The sequence below is a fragment of the Lagopus muta genome, chromosome 1 (assembly GCF_023343835.1).
Source record: "Lagopus muta isolate bLagMut1 chromosome 1, bLagMut1 primary, whole genome shotgun sequence".
Classification (NCBI taxonomy): domain Eukaryota; kingdom Metazoa; phylum Chordata; class Aves; order Galliformes; family Phasianidae; genus Lagopus; species Lagopus muta.
The window spans coordinates 177,452,181-177,469,697 of NC_064433.1; the positions used below are offsets into that span (position 1 = coordinate 177,452,181).

A 17,517-nucleotide genomic window follows, 5' to 3' on the forward strand; every position below is an offset into this window, starting at 1 on the left:
GATAATTCAAAAATTGAAGAAATGTCATAAACAATAACTGTATCTTATCACATACAATACAGCACCACAACTGGATAATAGACCAGAAATGTTAGTGACAAGAACATACATCACATGGAGGCATCCTGTAAGGTTCTGAAAATATGACGCCGGATCCCACTGGCTTTTGTTCCCAGTTCATGTAAGGTAAAAAATCAACATCTTCTTGAGCTATAATTTCCAGGATGTTTGGAACATTAGCAGAACAAATTTCTCTAGTATCCTAAAATAAAATTCATCACAGTTATAAACTTGAGAATTCTCTTCAGTCTTTGTTTCATTCTTAGTTTGATGGCTGTTAGACCAAAAAAAATCTGCCATAACAGAGAGTGAGTTTTTTATTTGTGCATTCAAAACATACTGAAAACAGAACAAGCAGATACAGTAGAACATTAAAAATACTCAGTGTATACCAATAAGCAGTAAATCTAACTTCTGACTTTTGACTATACTGAGAAACAATGTATTCCCAGTAAAGGAATTTCTAATACTATAGGAATACTGATACTAATAATAATTCTTAATACAATCAAGTTGTGGTTTCCTTCTGTGATTACCACCCAACACAGACTCTCCTCAAATGACTTTTGCCATACAAAACCTATTTCTTCAGTAATTCATAACCAAGGCGGCCAGTTTGCTACAGTTTGGTACTGTGACTTCCTTATGAAACTGTTCTGTGGTTATGCATGAAGAAGGATTAATAAGTGCACTTCATATGGTCTTGCTCTTTGAACAATTTGGCTTCCACAGTTCTAGCACAAACTGCAAACCCTTGTGGCAATTCCCAACAGGAACACGCTGACTGACAAGGTTTTGTTGTAAACTGAAGACAAGCAATATATGAGAAAGATGACAAAAATAGCTCACTGTATTGCAGAAGAAATAAAAATATTTTCAAAAATCATAGCTTTGTCTCTATTTCTAAACTAATAAACATTGTTCAGCTAAATGAAGATTGGTTTTGATATGTGTAAGGTTAAATAATTTAGAGTCTTCTGGCAGATAAGATAGAGGGAGCAAGACATTTAATAGAAAACGTACCCTCTTCTCAACCGCAATGAAGCTTGTAAACTGGGTTATAATCGAGTTCTCCAAACTGAGACGTATAATCATGTTCTTCAAGATTTGCTTCTTCATCTAGATTGTTCACGATTAAATGCAGGAGGTAGAAAAAACATAATCAGATAAAATCAACAGATGTAAGAACTGAATATAGAAACACACCAATGTACTCAAAATTGGGATATGTAAAAGGAAGAGCTTGCGAATATACTGGCCTGCCTGTCTATGCCTTCTAACTTTCTCTACTCTTACCTCTGGACAGGGGCATGCATTTTCTTTAGTGAGACAACCATTCTAGGCAGCCTATTCGAGTGCTCTGTCACCCTCAAAGTAAAGATGTTTTTTCTCGTGTCCAGATGGAATTTCCTGTGTTCCAGTTTTTGCCCACTGCCTTTTATCGTGTTGCTGGGCACCACTGAAAAGAGCCTGGCCCCATCCACTTGGCTCCTACCCATTAAATGTTTATAGGTGCTGATAAGATCCCCTCTCAGTTTTATCTTCTCCAGGCTGAACAGTCCCAGTCTCTCAGCCTTTCCTCCTAAGGGAGATACTTCAGGGCCCTCATCATCTCTGTGGCCCTCCACTGAACTCTCTCCAGTAGTTCTCTGTCTTTCTTGAACTGGGGAGCCCAGAACTGGACAGAGAGGAGTGTCATTGTATTCCACCCCATCCTATACAAAAGATAAGGACTTTTCCTGTACTAGTATGAACTACAGGAAACAAAAATGTTATATGCCACAGGGAAAGAAGAACCACCAACAGCCTGCCATGACAAGTATAGGTTAGGAAAAATGTACACACATTATGCTCAGAGAAGATATTCTTATAATGGGGAAGAACACAAGATGGTCTCAAAATTCTTCAAAATCTCATTTAGTGGGAAAATGTATTACTACATGGTAATCTTAACCATAAAGTGACACTGGAACTGCAACAAAAAAAGTCACATGGCAAAAAAACCTCTATTCGATTGAAACGTTTGCTATTTGACATTTAAATACACATTTTAAATTTTCTGCTTTTAGATTATCAAACCTCATGCTCTGTTTCATTCTCATGAAGAATACCATCTTCATAGTCCCTAATGAAAGCTCTTGCTGTGAGTTTGTGTAGCACCTAGAAAAGAAAACAAAGGTGATAATACTACTAATAAATATATATATATTTAAAATTCTTCCTTTTATTTACAAAATCCCCCATCAGGCAAATAGCTTCCATATGTACACAGAATCCAGTTTTCTAGGGGCAAGGTAATTCTGCATTTAACAAGCAACCATAACTTGCACCTAAGGTGTATTTTAATTTTACTTCATGTTATCAAGCTAAAAGATAATCAGGTCTTCACTTGTTGCACACATTCTCGCCAGTCAAGGATGAGAAAAAGCAAATAAATGAATGCAGAAAATTCAGGTAATTAATCTAATTTTGAAACATCCAGCTAAAACAAGTAGGGAGAATTCCCTTTCTGGAAGAAAAAAAATGTCTCTCCAGTAACTGCAAATGGAACCTGGGCAATCACCTCAGACTTAAGCAGGAATATCTAGATAGCTGGGGGTAAATGAGTCCTGTGCATAAAACTACAGAATTCCGGGGAAAAGTACATTGAGTTTAACTTTCAAAGAATCATTAGGTCTACCACAATCAAGTCAGTTTTGACCTGAGGGTTTGTATGCAGAAAAGGGAAGTACTGAACTCTATTAATCAGATATTGCTTTTTAAAATGGAACCACTCTTTCATAGGAAAGAAAAATGGTGTTTTTTTTTTTTTGGCTTGGTATATTAAAGGTCACAAAGAGAAAGAGCACCATGGAGGTGACATGGCAAAGTACTTTGTATTCCAGGTTTAATTGCTCAACATTCCTAGTGGCTCATTTCAGAAGAAAACAGTAGATGCTGAAGGGAGCCACTTCTTAAGATAACCTCATAAGCAAGTAGTTACTTCTGATCTTAGGTGAACTGGCAAAAGAAACAGGTAGGAATGCTCAGGGTTCATCTAAAACATCAAGAATTATTAGAAATAATGGTTTCTGATTTGGTCCTGTTTTCCAACATTTTGTCCTATCACCTTTCAAAGCTGCATTTTTTAAACTACATCTGGAATTTGTACTACAGAATTTTTTTAAAAAACAAAAATCCTTTGTGTTAAGCAAACACATTGCTTCTACTTGCCAGTCCCACTTGTCTGTATTAGAACATATCCTGGGAAACTGTTCTAATACTGCAACCCACAGTATTAGTTTTCAAAGTGGACTACACTAAATAGGGAGCAAAATCTTTTCAATCTGAAAACAAACCAGCTCTTCAGTGGGGAAAGGATGACAGCCTTATCAGAATCAATACTGAAGGCTGACTATTCAGTTGGTTTTTAAAGCATAGACACCCATTAGATTAATAAATGGTTCTTTTTAGCTTGTTTGCCTTCTCAAGATTGGTGCTGTGCTTTTCTCTATATAAATTCTCTCCAGTTATTTATTTCACTGTTACTGAAGCAACTGAAAGGTTAGTAACACTTTAATGTTTTGACATTTTAAAAGATTAAAAACTAGTAAGCAGATTGTCCACATGGAAACAATTTGCAACTCGAGAGAGAATGAGGCAGCATGCAGAATTCACCTGAAGAGCTGCCAATGCAAGGGTAAAACTGGAGCCCAAATAAATTATCAGAATAAGAAGCAGCATCTCCTGTTTTGAAAAGTTGAAGTTTTGAGTTAGAAACCTGACATTTGTATGTAAAACAGTTTCCCTTTAAAAGCCTGAAGACTGCTGGTCTGTGCTAAAACATCAGAAGCAAAAATAAAAAAGTTACTGAAAACAGAAGTTTCAGTTCCCTCAAAGAAGCACAGTGCAGCACGTTGTTGCTTAAAGCAGCTTCGCTCACTGTTGTATGCACAGACAGTGTTGCACAAACTCACCGTTCCTGTTGTCTTCTGTAATTCAGTAGTTGACACCACAGTTTGTAGTTCTTGGTCATTTATTATCGCCCTTAAGGTGGCCTATAATGAAAAAAACCAAACAAGTTTCCTTCTCTTGTTATGTTGTGCTACCAGAACGCATGAATGCTATCCTGATTCCTGAATGTAACTCAAGTCTGTCTCTCTGCATGGCTATACTTAAAAACATTTCCCCTTACAACAAGGGGACAGTTGCAAAGAAAGGAATCCTGTATTTATCAAAGTCCAGTGACTTGAGCATTAAATAAGGTATCCTTTTCCTCTCTGCACTTCACTAGGAAGACTAGTAATTTAAATATTGAATTATATTTAGCAGTAAAGAAGCTAAAAGCGTGCTGGATAAAGCATGACATAATATAACACAGTACATCTTGCAATCTCTTCAGCTGTGGATTTCCATCCAGCAGTATGTATCCCAGTCTTTACCTGAGTACAGTGAGGGACAAATCCATAGACGAGAAGCCTCTCATTGGTAAACAAAGACTGTATTTGAGCAGGAGCCTGCATTGGCTTCGGTGCATTTATATCAAACTGTTGCCATTTAATAGAAACAGAACTGCATCCTGGAGAAAATATTCTAGATACTTGGCTCTGTATCTGTGTAAAGATTGAAAACAAATTAGCTCTGTTTCAAATTTTGATTTTGTATCAAATCTCTTGATACAAAAATAACATATTTCCTTTTTCCTTTTCTTTTTCTTTCAATTTTTATTTTTGGTACAACTAAGGGCATGTACTTGTAAAATTGTCACCACATATTGGTAAAAGAGTCTAATGCTTTGAGGTAGTGAGGATAATCACTCAGCCATTATTGCACTGGCTTTTAAGTGAGATATGAGACTGAAGTTTCTTCAGGTTGGCAAAAAATTTAGAGAATGTGGTCTGCTACACCCAGCACCTCCTGTGTGGGAACTCTGAAATGTGTGAACAGTTCTGCACATCTCTGTGTTCTGCACATCTCCATGGTCTGCTTTGGATAATTTTGCATGTATCATTCAAATGGCAGCCAGACGAGCAAAAGGATAAACCTTTCCCCTGCCAAAAACATGCCAGATACTAGCCATGCTGCAGTCCCTTCTATACTGTCACTGTTTCAGGAGGGACCAGATTCAAGGCACGGGACAGAGCTGTAGGCACAGAACTATACTGGGAAACTGAGAAGCACTGCACATGGAGTCCTAGATTGCCTGTATCTTCCAGATGTACCAACAGTCAAAAGTTTTGGCATGCAGTTGCTACAACCCTCCACATTACAGCAAGGACGATGCTGTAGATGGACTGTGAGCTATGACAGAAGTGAAACTATATTTTTCCATGCAGGGAGAATTACTTACAAAGTTTGAAATTTCATCATCTTTTTTCCAAGTTGGGGTTATTGCACTTACTCACGAAAAGCACAGACCTCTTTCAAAGGCGCTAGAAAAATGAACTCATGGCTTTCTTGTTTTCATTTAACATTCAGTGACCAGTAGGAATAGGAAAGTGGGGCAAGTACAAATTCCTTCCCTTATCAAAGAACTTATCAATATTCCGCTGTAGCACATGTTCCTGCTGAAAACAAGGCATGCTCCTGAAACCTTTGGAACACTCAAACCAAATACGTCCCTTTCTAAATGTCTATGCATTTCTATTTAAAATAAGAGAAGGCTTGATAGACAAGCATTTCTCCCTCCATATTCTATCAACGGCCTCTCTTTTCTTATTGTAATAAGCCCCATTAACCATGAAATGAAGAATTAGTAACTCCCATTTTGAGATACTGAAAATGTTCAGTATCAGATATTGAGATATCAGACAATGATCACATATGGAATACATTCAGCATTTGTAAGTGTACCTTTGCCTCCCAGTTATACTTTGATTTCGAGTCAAAGTATTCAAACACTCCAGCACCATACTGGGACAAAGATCTCAGCATGTGTCGATTTGCTGTGGAACTAAAGAGAAAAACAAATCTTATGTAATGTAATTACTGAATCAAATCATTAAGTCATACGATCTCTTTTCTACTTCTCATACCATTTAAGATATCTTGGTTTTAATTTTTACTGCACGTTTTTTGAATTTAAATACTTTTAATTCCATACTTTTTTCAGGATATGGACCAACTGACAGTGACTGAGCCAATGAAGGTGCTGCTGAATTACAGATTTCCCAATAATATTTGAGGAAATTACAAGGCATATGAGTGTCTCCATATCCTAATGCAAGGATGTGAAGAGAAATTAACTAATGTCCAACACTAATAAGGATCATTAAAATGACGTTAACTAATTGATTCATCTAATTAACCTCAGTCTCAGCAGAACTGTTTAGTATGGGCACAATCATCTTACAGCTAAATCCAGAATCAATTAGGGAATCTTACTTTCTGGAAAACATAATCAATATGATAATACTTATCAGCTCTGCTCCCCAGCTCTGACTGCTATGAAGCTATAGACAAAGAGAGCTTTAGGGAGTATTACAGGAGAACAATTAAGCAGATGAAAGTTATTGTGAGTGAGAAACAATATTACGTGTTGATTCTTTGTCAGACAGGTAGATTCAGTCCTGACAGCATTATAGCATTGTTTTAGAGAAACCTACTGAACTGTCACCAAATCTCCTTGAGAAAAAATTGTACAAATAGTAAGGCTATGTTTCATAACAGGAACACATAACATCTAGTGGAAGCTGTCTCTGCCCATGGCAGGGGGTTGGAACTGCATAGTCTTTGAGATCCTTTCCACTACAAATTATTTTATGATTCTATGATTTTTTTCATTCACTTGAATTGTCACAGACAGAACTGTGATAATGATGACTATTCTGTACTAATACAGCCTTCTAAACAACTCTGTTGACACAGAAGTACCAACCACAGAGCCAACTTCTCTTTCACAACTCTTTTCCAATTCATTGTTTAACAATGTAACACATTAAACACAGATCCCACCTCCTGAAAGCAGACTGCTGCACATTAGCACCATCATATTTGTGTTACAGGTCTTGAGGAACTATTAAAAGCCATGTCTCCTTAGCCTATCAGCACTGAGACAATCCATCCCCAGGCCTAATTCTGTCATTACAAGAAAATGAAGGTAAATATGCTGAAAATGAACACAATATGACTGTAAGTACTTTAAAAAGGATGTTAGCATGTAAGGAGGCACGCACGCACTATCTGCTCTTTATTGTGAGTTGATGCAAATTCTGTTATAGTTAAAACGTGTGATTACACTGGAAGTGTACTGGGATGCTTGGCCCATGGGCTGAGGGGTGCTTGTGCAGTGCTGTTAGAGGGCTCATGGCTGTGAGAACTGGGGAATGTTGGCAGAGCCATGCAGAAGGTAAAAGATGTTCTAGAAGAACAGGACCCTACCATTGGTGTCCATTGGTCTCTATTTTGATGCATTCCCTCCCAAGGAATAGTAAGAAGCTAATACTATCTGACTCCTCCCCACTTATGCCTGGCAATGTGAAATACCTAGCTGTAAGCCTTTTTTTCCAAAGTCATTTCAGGTGTGTACATACCTTGCCTTTAAAAAAAAAAAACAAAAAAAACAACAAAACTGAACAATTGAAGTACATTACAATGAATTTCAATGAGGTTTTACTTGTTCCTGAGGTCTCTAACACAGATAGCTCATAACAAATGTTCCCAAGCTACATTCTCTCTAATATTGCCATCATTGTAGAAGATCTGAGCTAAGTTACAGTGATAGCAGTTGCTCTTGCTCCCCTCCTCTGGACTGGAAGCACACATGTAATAGAGAAATCATGTCTCCTTTCTCCTGTCTCCATTTGGGAGGAGGAAGTGTGAATTTGGATGTTTAGCAAAAAAAGTTGACACAGTCACTCCCTGATTTGCCCTGAAAGACAGAAACTGGTTTGGAGAGGAGGAGGTTCATTTTCACATCATTTTGAAGTAGCTTGCATTCCAGCAGTGAAATGTACCACAGGTTTGGGAACCTAATGCTTACACTGTCTTTACAAAAGAAATGAAAATGCAATAATGAAATTGTACAACTATAAATGTTACATTGAAATTCCACTACCGAAATCACACTAAACCAAAACATGAAATGCAACGTTTTAAAGTATTAACTCTCATACTTTCTGATTTTACCTTTAAAAAGTAAAGTTGTTATAATGAGGAAAGATATGAATAGGTAAGGCTATCTGAACATAGAATTAACTTTACTGTAGGTATTTTACTCTACGTATTTTTCTTTTTGGTTATTAAAGATATGCAAACATTTCTGCATTTAATCTAAATATATACAGATCTTTAAGATAGCACCCAAGCATCTGGCACTTCCCAGCTTTCTAATCTCTCACTTCAAATAAAATACCAGTGCTTTAAAAGAAAATCCAACGCAGTGCTTACCCAACACCACATGTGAATAACCTCGTATGGTGGACATTATCTTTCACAAGCTGGAAGGTCACACTCTCATTCTGAATGTGTCCATCAGATATAAGAAGAATGTTACGATGTCCTTGAGAAGGAAATAGCAAACTTAAGTAACGCAAGCTCTTCCATAAATCAGTGTTTCCCATTGTTGCTGTAGCAGACTGAAAAGTAAAGTATTAAAATGTTAGTTTGAACTTGATTTATCTTTTCTAAAATAACACCTAATACATAATTGATTTGTTACTTACTATATATTTATTTAACTATGAACTATTAATTATTAATTTTTATTTTGTTTCTGCTCTTCCGTAATTATTAGAGGTGGAGCTTGAGGTTGATGGCATTCAGTATCTTCTCTGGTTTAAGCAATAAACATTTTTCATAGGCAAAATGCATAACAGCAATTATAAATCTTCCCAAAATTCTCAGAAATTTCAGTAATCCGTGCTTTGGGAATTTCTGGAGTTTTTATCCACATTACTGCATCCACAAGCTGTTTACAGCTCTATCTTTTAATCTGCCTATCCCACTTCTGAACTGAAGGATAATTTGCCCTCAAGTGTGACAAGAACGCTTTAGTTTTTCTTTGAAATCTGCTGATGGATCATTTGCTGGGTGTGCTATGACCATCAGAGGTGAGGAACAGCAAATAACCATTCCTATTCTCCTCTCCCTCTCTGTTTATCCTGGAAGAGATGACTGTGTAAGGATGCAACTGAAACTAAAAAAAATCAGGAAAAGTCTTTTCCTCATACAGCATGTCTTCCATATACCTGGCTATCTTTGCTTTCTCTATCTCCAGCCCTTTGTTTTGAGACGGAGTGACCAGAAGTATCTACAGTATTCAAGACACCAGAGCAACACAGATTTATACAGCTACCTAAGTGTTTGCCTGTTTGCCTGCTGCTGAATGGTGGGCCCTGGTTTAAAAAGGGCTATTTAATGTGGTTCCAGCATCTCTCTACTGCAGCAAGCCCAACATCATACAGGTACAGTTAGCACCTGTTTCCCCTCTGTGTTACTTTGCATCAATCATTTGCACCTTATCATGCATTATGTTAGTATCTCAAGTATTATGCTAGCATCAAGAAGCTTTATTTACAGATGAAGAGCATACTATAACATAGAACAAACCAAACCTGTTCATCCTAAATAGTTTACATCTGATCTTCTGATGACAAAAGCATTTTTTTCTCGATAAAAGTCCTCTGGCCCATCTAAATGCTGCCTTCTTTTACAAACGATAAAGCTTAACATCAGGAAGCGCTTCTTTACTGTGCAGGTAACAAAGTATTGGAACAGACTAAGAAACTGTAAACTCTCCCTCCTTGGAGATCTTCAAAAGCCACCTAGACATGGTGCTGGGCAACCTGATTTAGGTGTCCCAGCTCAAGCAGAGGTTGGAGCAGATGACTTTCTTCCAGCCTCAGCCATTCTGTGATTATATGAAGTAAATAATTTCCCCTCTTCTGCTGTGGGCAGGCAACAAGGAGCATGAGCTCCAAAGGATTATTTTAGCGGGAAACATTGTAATTCTTTCCTAATACAGATACCTACTTACTTTCAAAATAACAACTTAAGCAATTACTTTAAACCATAGTGGAATTAATATTTAGATGTGGTTGTGCTTGTTACTAGGGTAAATAATTATAAAAATTATAACATTATTTAAAAAAATCCTTAGAAGCTAGCCTAAAGAAAAGAAAAAGTTGGGTAACTTTTGTAATGATAACCATTCCTTTCCAAGAAGTGTTCTGTAGTATACAACCAAATTGATTTACTTACTGTAATAAACTCAGTTAGTGATGCCAAATCCTTGAAGGTATTCTTTGAAAATGAAGAAAATTCTGAGAAATCTGTAAACAAAGATAGATATTAAGAGCACTGAAATATTAGTATTTATCAATGCTTGGTAACACAAGTTTAAGTTTCATGACTAGAATATCAGGATAGAAATGCATCACACTACTACATGTTCCAAGTCGCAGTGTATTAAGTTGGTTTGATAATAATGATGCACATAAAATTGAGTCATGGCAAGTAAAAGGTGGCTTACAGTTAGGAAAGAAACAAAGAAACTCACTTGTGCCAAATTTGATTACATTTACATTTTGTCTGGAACTAAGCAGTTTTAAGGCATGTAAAGCAATCTGCTTTGCTTGCAATAGAGCTGAACCTGCCATAGAATTTGAGCAATCTAGTAAAATAATAATTTCACTGGACAGCTGCTCTTCATCAAATGCTGCTTCGAACTCTGGTTGGAATACAAGCATGCAAGCCTACAAAGAGAGAAACAGAATCAGTGCAGTGAACAAATACTTTTTCACTGGAAATGTACCCACGCATCTTCATTTTCCTCATTACGAATGAGAGTAGAATAAAGTAATATTTGAAAAATTTACCAAATATATTTCATTTACTTTAAATTCTTGAAAAGTGCAATTTTCCTGTGCTTTACCTATACCTCAAGCTCCACATGAAAAATTGAAAACAGAATATTTTTTGTTTAATTTTACAATCCAATTCACTCGTTGGCAAACAGCATTCAGTTCTTTACACCAATTTAAAAACAATTTACAGGTATTGTCTTCTGTTGTCATAACTGCCATCATCCACTTAAGCAGTACGGTCACATTTCTGAGAAGTACAAGCAGCAGCACAACAGTTTGTTAGAAAAATGTGTTTCAACTGAAATGTGAATGGACACTGTTGAAAATGCACCTCAACCTTCACTCCATTCCAAGGCAAAGGATAAAAGAAAATCACCAAGATTCTGTTGAACAGTGCCTATGGTGTCCATCTATTTATTATGTTTTAACATATTACCTCATGAACTCTATGACAGGTGTGCCATACCTCACTATTTTTGTTGGGATGCTTCTCTACCCACATTCGGGGTGCGTAGGCATGAGAAATCCATATATCTAGACCAAAGCCACTGCTGTCCAAAGAACTGTTGTCTACGGTCTTAATTACAGCCTTGCATTCTGTTTTCTGGAAGAGAGGAAAAAACAGGCATAATCTCAGTTTATAACTGTACAGTGAATATGCTTTACTTGTACAAAATAAAATTGTGATTCGTGAGGATAGGGAATGAAAACAAAACATTTAATAGGGGTAGTAACAGAGATCTTTTCTAGAAAGATTATATTAATCTTTAAAGGTATAGCTGCTATTTACATACTATATTCTTTCAAACATCATTCACTTGAAGACAAACAAAACAAAAAGGATTCAAAACAACAGAATTATTCATCTGAGAAAAACAGAACCTATCAGTTTGAGGAATGAATACTGCACAAAGTCACACAAATCTTGCACACATATTTCCTAGGATTAAAGTTCCTTTTAAAATGCATGGCAGAACTTCTAAGGCAGAGGAACAGCTATAGAGAAATTAATTTACCTTTATCTTAAGTTTATGCGTCCAACTGTGTAGGCTTTCAATGCTATATGGCATCTCAATAGACATATCCAAGGAGAATCTGCTAAATAAGGAGAGTAGAAGTAAATGGTGGTCATTTGAATTACAGAATCACAAAATGCAGGGCTGGAAGGAACCTCTGGAGATCCTTCAATCCAACCCTCTCCTAAATTAGGTTTCCCTATAGCAGGAAAGCATCCAGGTTGGTTTTGAGTATCTCCAGAGATGGAAACTCCACAATCTCTCTGAGCAGCCTGTTCCAGTGTTCTGTCACTCTGACAGTAAAGCAGTTCTTTCTTGTGTTAGTATGGAACTTGCTAGTTAGTTAGTTAGTTAGTTAGTTAGTGGTTAGACCCTGGAACAGGCTGCCCAGGGAGGTTGTGGATGCCCCGTCCTTGGACGTGTTTAAGGCCAGGTTGGACGGGGTCCTGGGCAACCTGATCTGAATGTGTATGTTTGGTGGCCCTGCTAGGCAGGGGGGGTTGGAACTACATGATCCTTGGGGTCCCTTCCAACCCGGGTGATTCTGTGATTCTGTGATTCTGTGATTCTGTGATTCTGTGATTGCTGTGTTCCACTGTGTACCTGTTGCCTCTTGTCCTGTCACCAGGCACCACTGAAAGAGCTTGGCCTCATCCACCGAGCTCCCACTCATTAGATATTTATGAGTGTTGACGAGATGCCCTCTCAGTCTTTTCTCTAGGCTGAACAGTCTCTCAGCTCCCTCTAAGGGAGGTGCTCCAGGCCCCTAATCATCTTTGCAGCCCTCTGCTGTACTCTCCTGTGGTTCTCTGTCTTTCTTGAACTTGGGAACCCAGAACTGGACAGAGGACTCCAGTTGTGGCCTCATGAGGGCAGAGTAGAGGGGAAGGATCGCCTCCCTAGACCTGCTGGTCACGCTCTTTTTAACATACTTCTGTATTAATGTGTGTGGTTATTCCTTCCCAGATGGAGAGGACTCTACACTTGCCCTTGTTGAAGCTCATGAGGTTCCTCTCCACCGAAATAATGATTAATCTGCATGCCAGGATGTCACTACGAGAATGAGCTATGTTTCCTGTCCTATTTAACTGTCTAGATGGAATGAAGAATTCTGAACTACTTCGACAAATTTCTGTCCGAAAGAGTTACCATGCTGATTCCCAATGGGCATTCACAGGTTAAAAGGTCAGAATGGAGAAGACGTCGTTTGACATGACTGTCTGTATAATATGTTATGTAATGCAACCAACTATCTCTTCATTTTACCCAATGTTTTTATTTATCTAAAGCGAAACTTCTTAAAAGGCTATTAAACTAGCTTTCAGAGAAGGCAAGTTCATCATATTTCCCTGTGTAACTGTTTCAACAATCTTCACTGCTAAAACTATACTTATTTTTAATTCAGCTTGAACTTTCAGTCTTCTTCGTTTATTTCTGTAATGACATCCAAAGCAACTTGATAGGTGGTATCACAGAAAACAAGAAATAAGATGCATACAAAACACAAGATAGCATATAATGTTTCATGGAAACACTTCCCAGATTGTAGCTGGAGCTCAATGTGTGTGGCCTACAGGCTGTTTTCGTTGGAGGTGATGGGTTTTTTTCTTCGTTGTTTTTTAAATTTCAGCCAGTCTGGCCTCATAAGTTTATTTTCTCTCTTCACTACTTCTTTGTTAGCACATTTTGGGATTGCATTAGCTACTTTTGCCATATTATCACAATGGTTGTGCATTCCAGGTTGTTTACTTACCACAATGCTGGGTTACAGATAGTCACTATATTCCAGGATATAATCTCCCAAGCTGTAGGTCTGTAGGGCTACAACTATTTCCTCAGTATGTAGTTTTGCATTAGCCAGCCTTACAACACTTTTGTCCAATGAGTCCCCTTTAAAAAATACTCTTGACTATTTGGAGTCCTAACCTTGGTATTATTGAATGTACGATGGATTTGTGCATCCTTTGCAATGTGTAAGAGCAATTATTTTCTACCTATAGTCACACCTCCATTATCCTTAAGGTGCTTGTGGATAAAATGTACAGTGGGTATGTACAGTCCCAGAGCAGCTGCAGAACCAGACTGAAGCCAGAAAATATATATCACTAAGCATTATAGAAATGTTTGCAGCTATCTTGAATGTCTTTGTATTGCTGATTCTAGGACCTGATTCTGGAAAGAGTGAAGTAGTGATACCTGAGCTCAGTCCTCACACAGTAACTGTTCTTAAGTGTTTCCCCACTTACTATATTTTCTAGCTGAATTATCCTTTCACAACAAAATTAAATTAAATCATTATTTTAAATACCTTTTCTACAACAGGATGTGTTTTGTAAGAACTTGTAAATTTGTTCTTGATGTATTTATGCCAGAAATGGCACCAGATCTTTAGCAAGTCAGTACAGTATTTCTACTAACCAACAGTAATTGTACTGAATAAAAGCAAGGTAATAATAGGGAGCATTATTTCAGGATTAAATACAAGTTGAGAAAATTGCAATGGATGTGGCTTTGTGCCAGCTTTGCAGATAGAGCAGAGAAGAAACAAGAACATGCTCATGAAAAACTCTTTTCATGTGCTTCTAGTAAGGAAAATTCAATTCCCTGAAAAACATAAGTTTTAACATATTTACTGCTACCTGCATTCCTTGTGATTCTGATGGAGGATGGCCTTATGCAGAAACATTTCTGGGAATATTTTGTTTACGAGAAGTCTTACTTTGACAACAGCATTATAGTTTCAGATAATTGTATTTTTAATTTAAAATGCAAGTGCAAAGGCTAAAATGTTAAGTGCAGTGATACTGAAAATATGAAGATCATGTAGGCTCATTAAGCTTTGTGACTTGGGAATTTATGTATAATCCTTAGTAACGGAAATGTCTCTGAAACAAAGGGAAGTATTTGTGATATTACCAATCTAAGGATAACAACAGATAAGAAAGAAAGATGAAATTAAACTAGTCTCTCAATGCAAATTTCAGAGTAAATAGAACAAGGTTAAACACACACATTTTAAGTGAATGATTTAAAGGTATAATAAGTAAAATAACATTAATGAAAGCAACTTACTTTTTCAGTGTTTCTACTTGTTTAACACAAATCTTTTTTATTGTATCCTACAAAAAAAAAAAAAAATCTTATATTGCACCAGTTACGAAATCTTGGCATGTAATTCCCGATACTTCTGATACTTCAGCTGGAGCTCCTTCTATCACTAAAATGGGATTGCCTGCAACCTTCTTTACGTCATTCATTCATACAGCCTTGTCATCCAAGTATCAGTGCAGCTAAAATTCAGCTGAATTTGCATGTGCTTGTCTCCCAGAGGCACAGTGAACTTCAGAACTCCCAGTAATACAGCTCTGAAGCAGAAAGCACGACTAGTCAGACATATGACACAGCTATATGAGCTCATGAGGACTAGGACCACAAGGACCACCTGTGGCTCCTTGCCAGCATTTAAACAGAGATGACCTCCCCTCCCACCTGTACAATTCATGAGCCATCAGGGACATCAAAAGAAACAGATGGGAAACCTTATCAGAGAAATAAGATGGATAAAAGAGAGTGTTCAGCAGATGCTTAGCTGCTGTTTAATGATGGAGATTCACAATGCCTGATTTCCTAAAGCGCTTTAAAGGAGGAACAGAAGCACAGATACAGCAGATAACTCAAAATACAAAATTTAGTTTAACCATGTTCCAACTCAAGTCAACTTCTGAAGTTCTGCCTGAGTAAATAAATCCTTAGACATCCTACAGGCTTTCCACCAATCACACCACTCCTAAGTTTGTGTTCACAATGCTTTGTCATAACAAGAGTGACACAAATGATTATCTTTTAATAAAAAGAGAAGAAACTAAAAGGCAATCATGAACTTAGTCTTGTGTGACTGCAATCCCTTAAGCACAATTTTTTTTTGCTTCAAAAGAAGATGCTATTTCAAGATTGTATTCCAACAAACCTGTGTGTTTTCATTCAGTGCTTTGTCCTGTTGCCATGGGGACACAGAGGCAGGCATATGAAAGGTGATACAACCATTCTGGCAACTCAGTTCAGTGATATAGGTGACTTTGATCAGTACTGTAGAGTTTGGACATATATTTCCAACAGTTATTACAAAAATATCCTAAAAAAAAAAAGAAAGACTATCTTTAATGATATTATTAAAGCCCAGGTTGTCCAAAACAATAATTTAATTGATGGTTAAGCACACTTAAACCAAAGGCTAACAAAGAAAATACCACTTGGTTTTGCAGAAGTGCAATGAAAAATGACAGTAAGACAAGAAATGTTAAGCTTTCAATAGCTCTTTGAGATTTCGGGGCAAAACTAATCAAAAATAACTGAATTTAAAAGTCTGTTATTAAAATAAAAAAAAGTTATGATTTACAAAGTTACAAAGGTAAGCTCCAAGGAGAGAAATATCTCTTTTATACAAGGTGTGGTGCATGTTTACAGAAAGAGCAATAGTGTTTTACAAGGACCAGATGTATAGTCCAAAGAAATTGCAGCTTCCCAACAAAAACATGACTCACAATCAGAAAAGATTTATCTCTAATGTGAGAAATGCAAAATCTTCAAATGGGTCAGAAACCATGATTTCCAACATACCGGTGCATCCTGGTCCAGTAGATAAGCTCCATCACCTTCATTGATAGCTTTGCGATATTCTCTATGCGCTTGTTGCTTTTCTTTAACCTATGAAATATGTTCCAAAATGAGTGCTTTCATCCCTGTATGCAGAACACTTAGCCAATATTCTCTTACATGACATGACTACCTTGCAATCCAGTCAAGGGCTAACAACAAAGAACTTGAGAGAAAACAAAACGTTGGTATCGCACATCTTCACTGCTAAACAAGTGCTTTCAAATCCTGAAACTGAAGGAGCTGCATCAAGCTTAATGTACAGTAACATTTTACCTGCCCAATGATGTGTGTTCCATTGACAAAAGCTTCAAATCCACAAACAGCAGCTTTATCATCCAAAGGAAAAACATACTTAGCTTCAATTGGACTACTGTTTTGATTGGTGTAGGTCTGAAACATCACTACCTGAAATGAATATATTTTTTTTTCACAATTCTGCAATTCTGAAACATCAGTATCATCAGTTAGACATCAGTTTAACAGAATAATTGCACTGCAAGATACCAACGTGTGCCACAATCTAAAGATCTATTTATACATTAGAAACTAAGGTGTAACATTCACCGGTGCTTGACAAATAGATATCTCCTGAACATGCAAGGAGCTGCAGGATTTTTACTCTCTAAATCTTTAATTAAATCTCCTCTAGAAGAAGAGTAAACCATGACCTTATAAAAGTTATCTGACGTACTAGCAGAGCTGGAGCTGCCAAGGTATTGCCTGTCAATAAGTAGTCACTACTGCCACATGCCTGTAATAGTTTCAAAGCTAGTAACATCTAAACAAGAAGGAAGAAGAAACCAAACTGCAAAGATCTATTTTTAAGATACTGAAGGGGATGTTTGTGAAAGCCTGTGTTAATTCTGCATGTGTAGCATCTGTCCTCCAGTGACAGAATTTCTGTCTCTGAGGTAGCAGATTGCATCTGCTTTCTTTTCATATCTGCTCTTCTCTTTACTTCTTTTGTGTCCTAACAAAACCCCAGGAATTCCTCATTCCCA

General features: G+C 37.2%; 1 protein-coding gene across 3 annotated transcripts in view; it reads right to left on the reverse strand.

Annotated features, from left to right (window-relative positions):
* Positions 1-17,517, reverse strand: part of PARP4 (poly(ADP-ribose) polymerase family member 4) — a 43,274-nt gene that overhangs the window by 6,741 nt on the left and 19,016 nt on the right. For 2 of the 3 annotated variants that reach the window (XM_048935003.1, XM_048934985.1), the window contains exons 16-30: positions 16,790-16,921; positions 16,478-16,564; positions 15,828-15,992; positions 14,933-14,979; positions 11,861-11,942; positions 11,311-11,448; positions 10,538-10,733; positions 10,240-10,310; positions 8,428-8,615; positions 5,893-5,992; positions 4,482-4,652; positions 4,017-4,097; positions 2,140-2,220; positions 1,084-1,179; positions 110-262 (exon numbers count right to left, since the gene is read on the reverse strand). In XM_048935003.1, coding sequence (XP_048790960.1) covers positions 110-262; positions 1,084-1,179; positions 2,140-2,220; positions 4,017-4,097; positions 4,482-4,652; positions 5,893-5,992; positions 8,428-8,615; positions 10,240-10,310; positions 10,538-10,733; positions 11,311-11,448; positions 11,861-11,942; positions 14,933-14,979; positions 15,828-15,992; positions 16,478-16,564; positions 16,790-16,921 — 1,788 coding nt within the window. The remainder of the gene's footprint in view (positions 1-109; positions 263-1,083; positions 1,180-2,139; positions 2,221-4,016; positions 4,098-4,481; positions 4,653-5,892; positions 5,993-8,427; positions 8,616-10,239; positions 10,311-10,537; positions 10,734-11,310; positions 11,449-11,860; positions 11,943-14,932; positions 14,980-15,827; positions 15,993-16,477; positions 16,565-16,789; positions 16,922-17,517) is intronic. The other variant, XM_048934995.1, reaches the window with a different exon arrangement.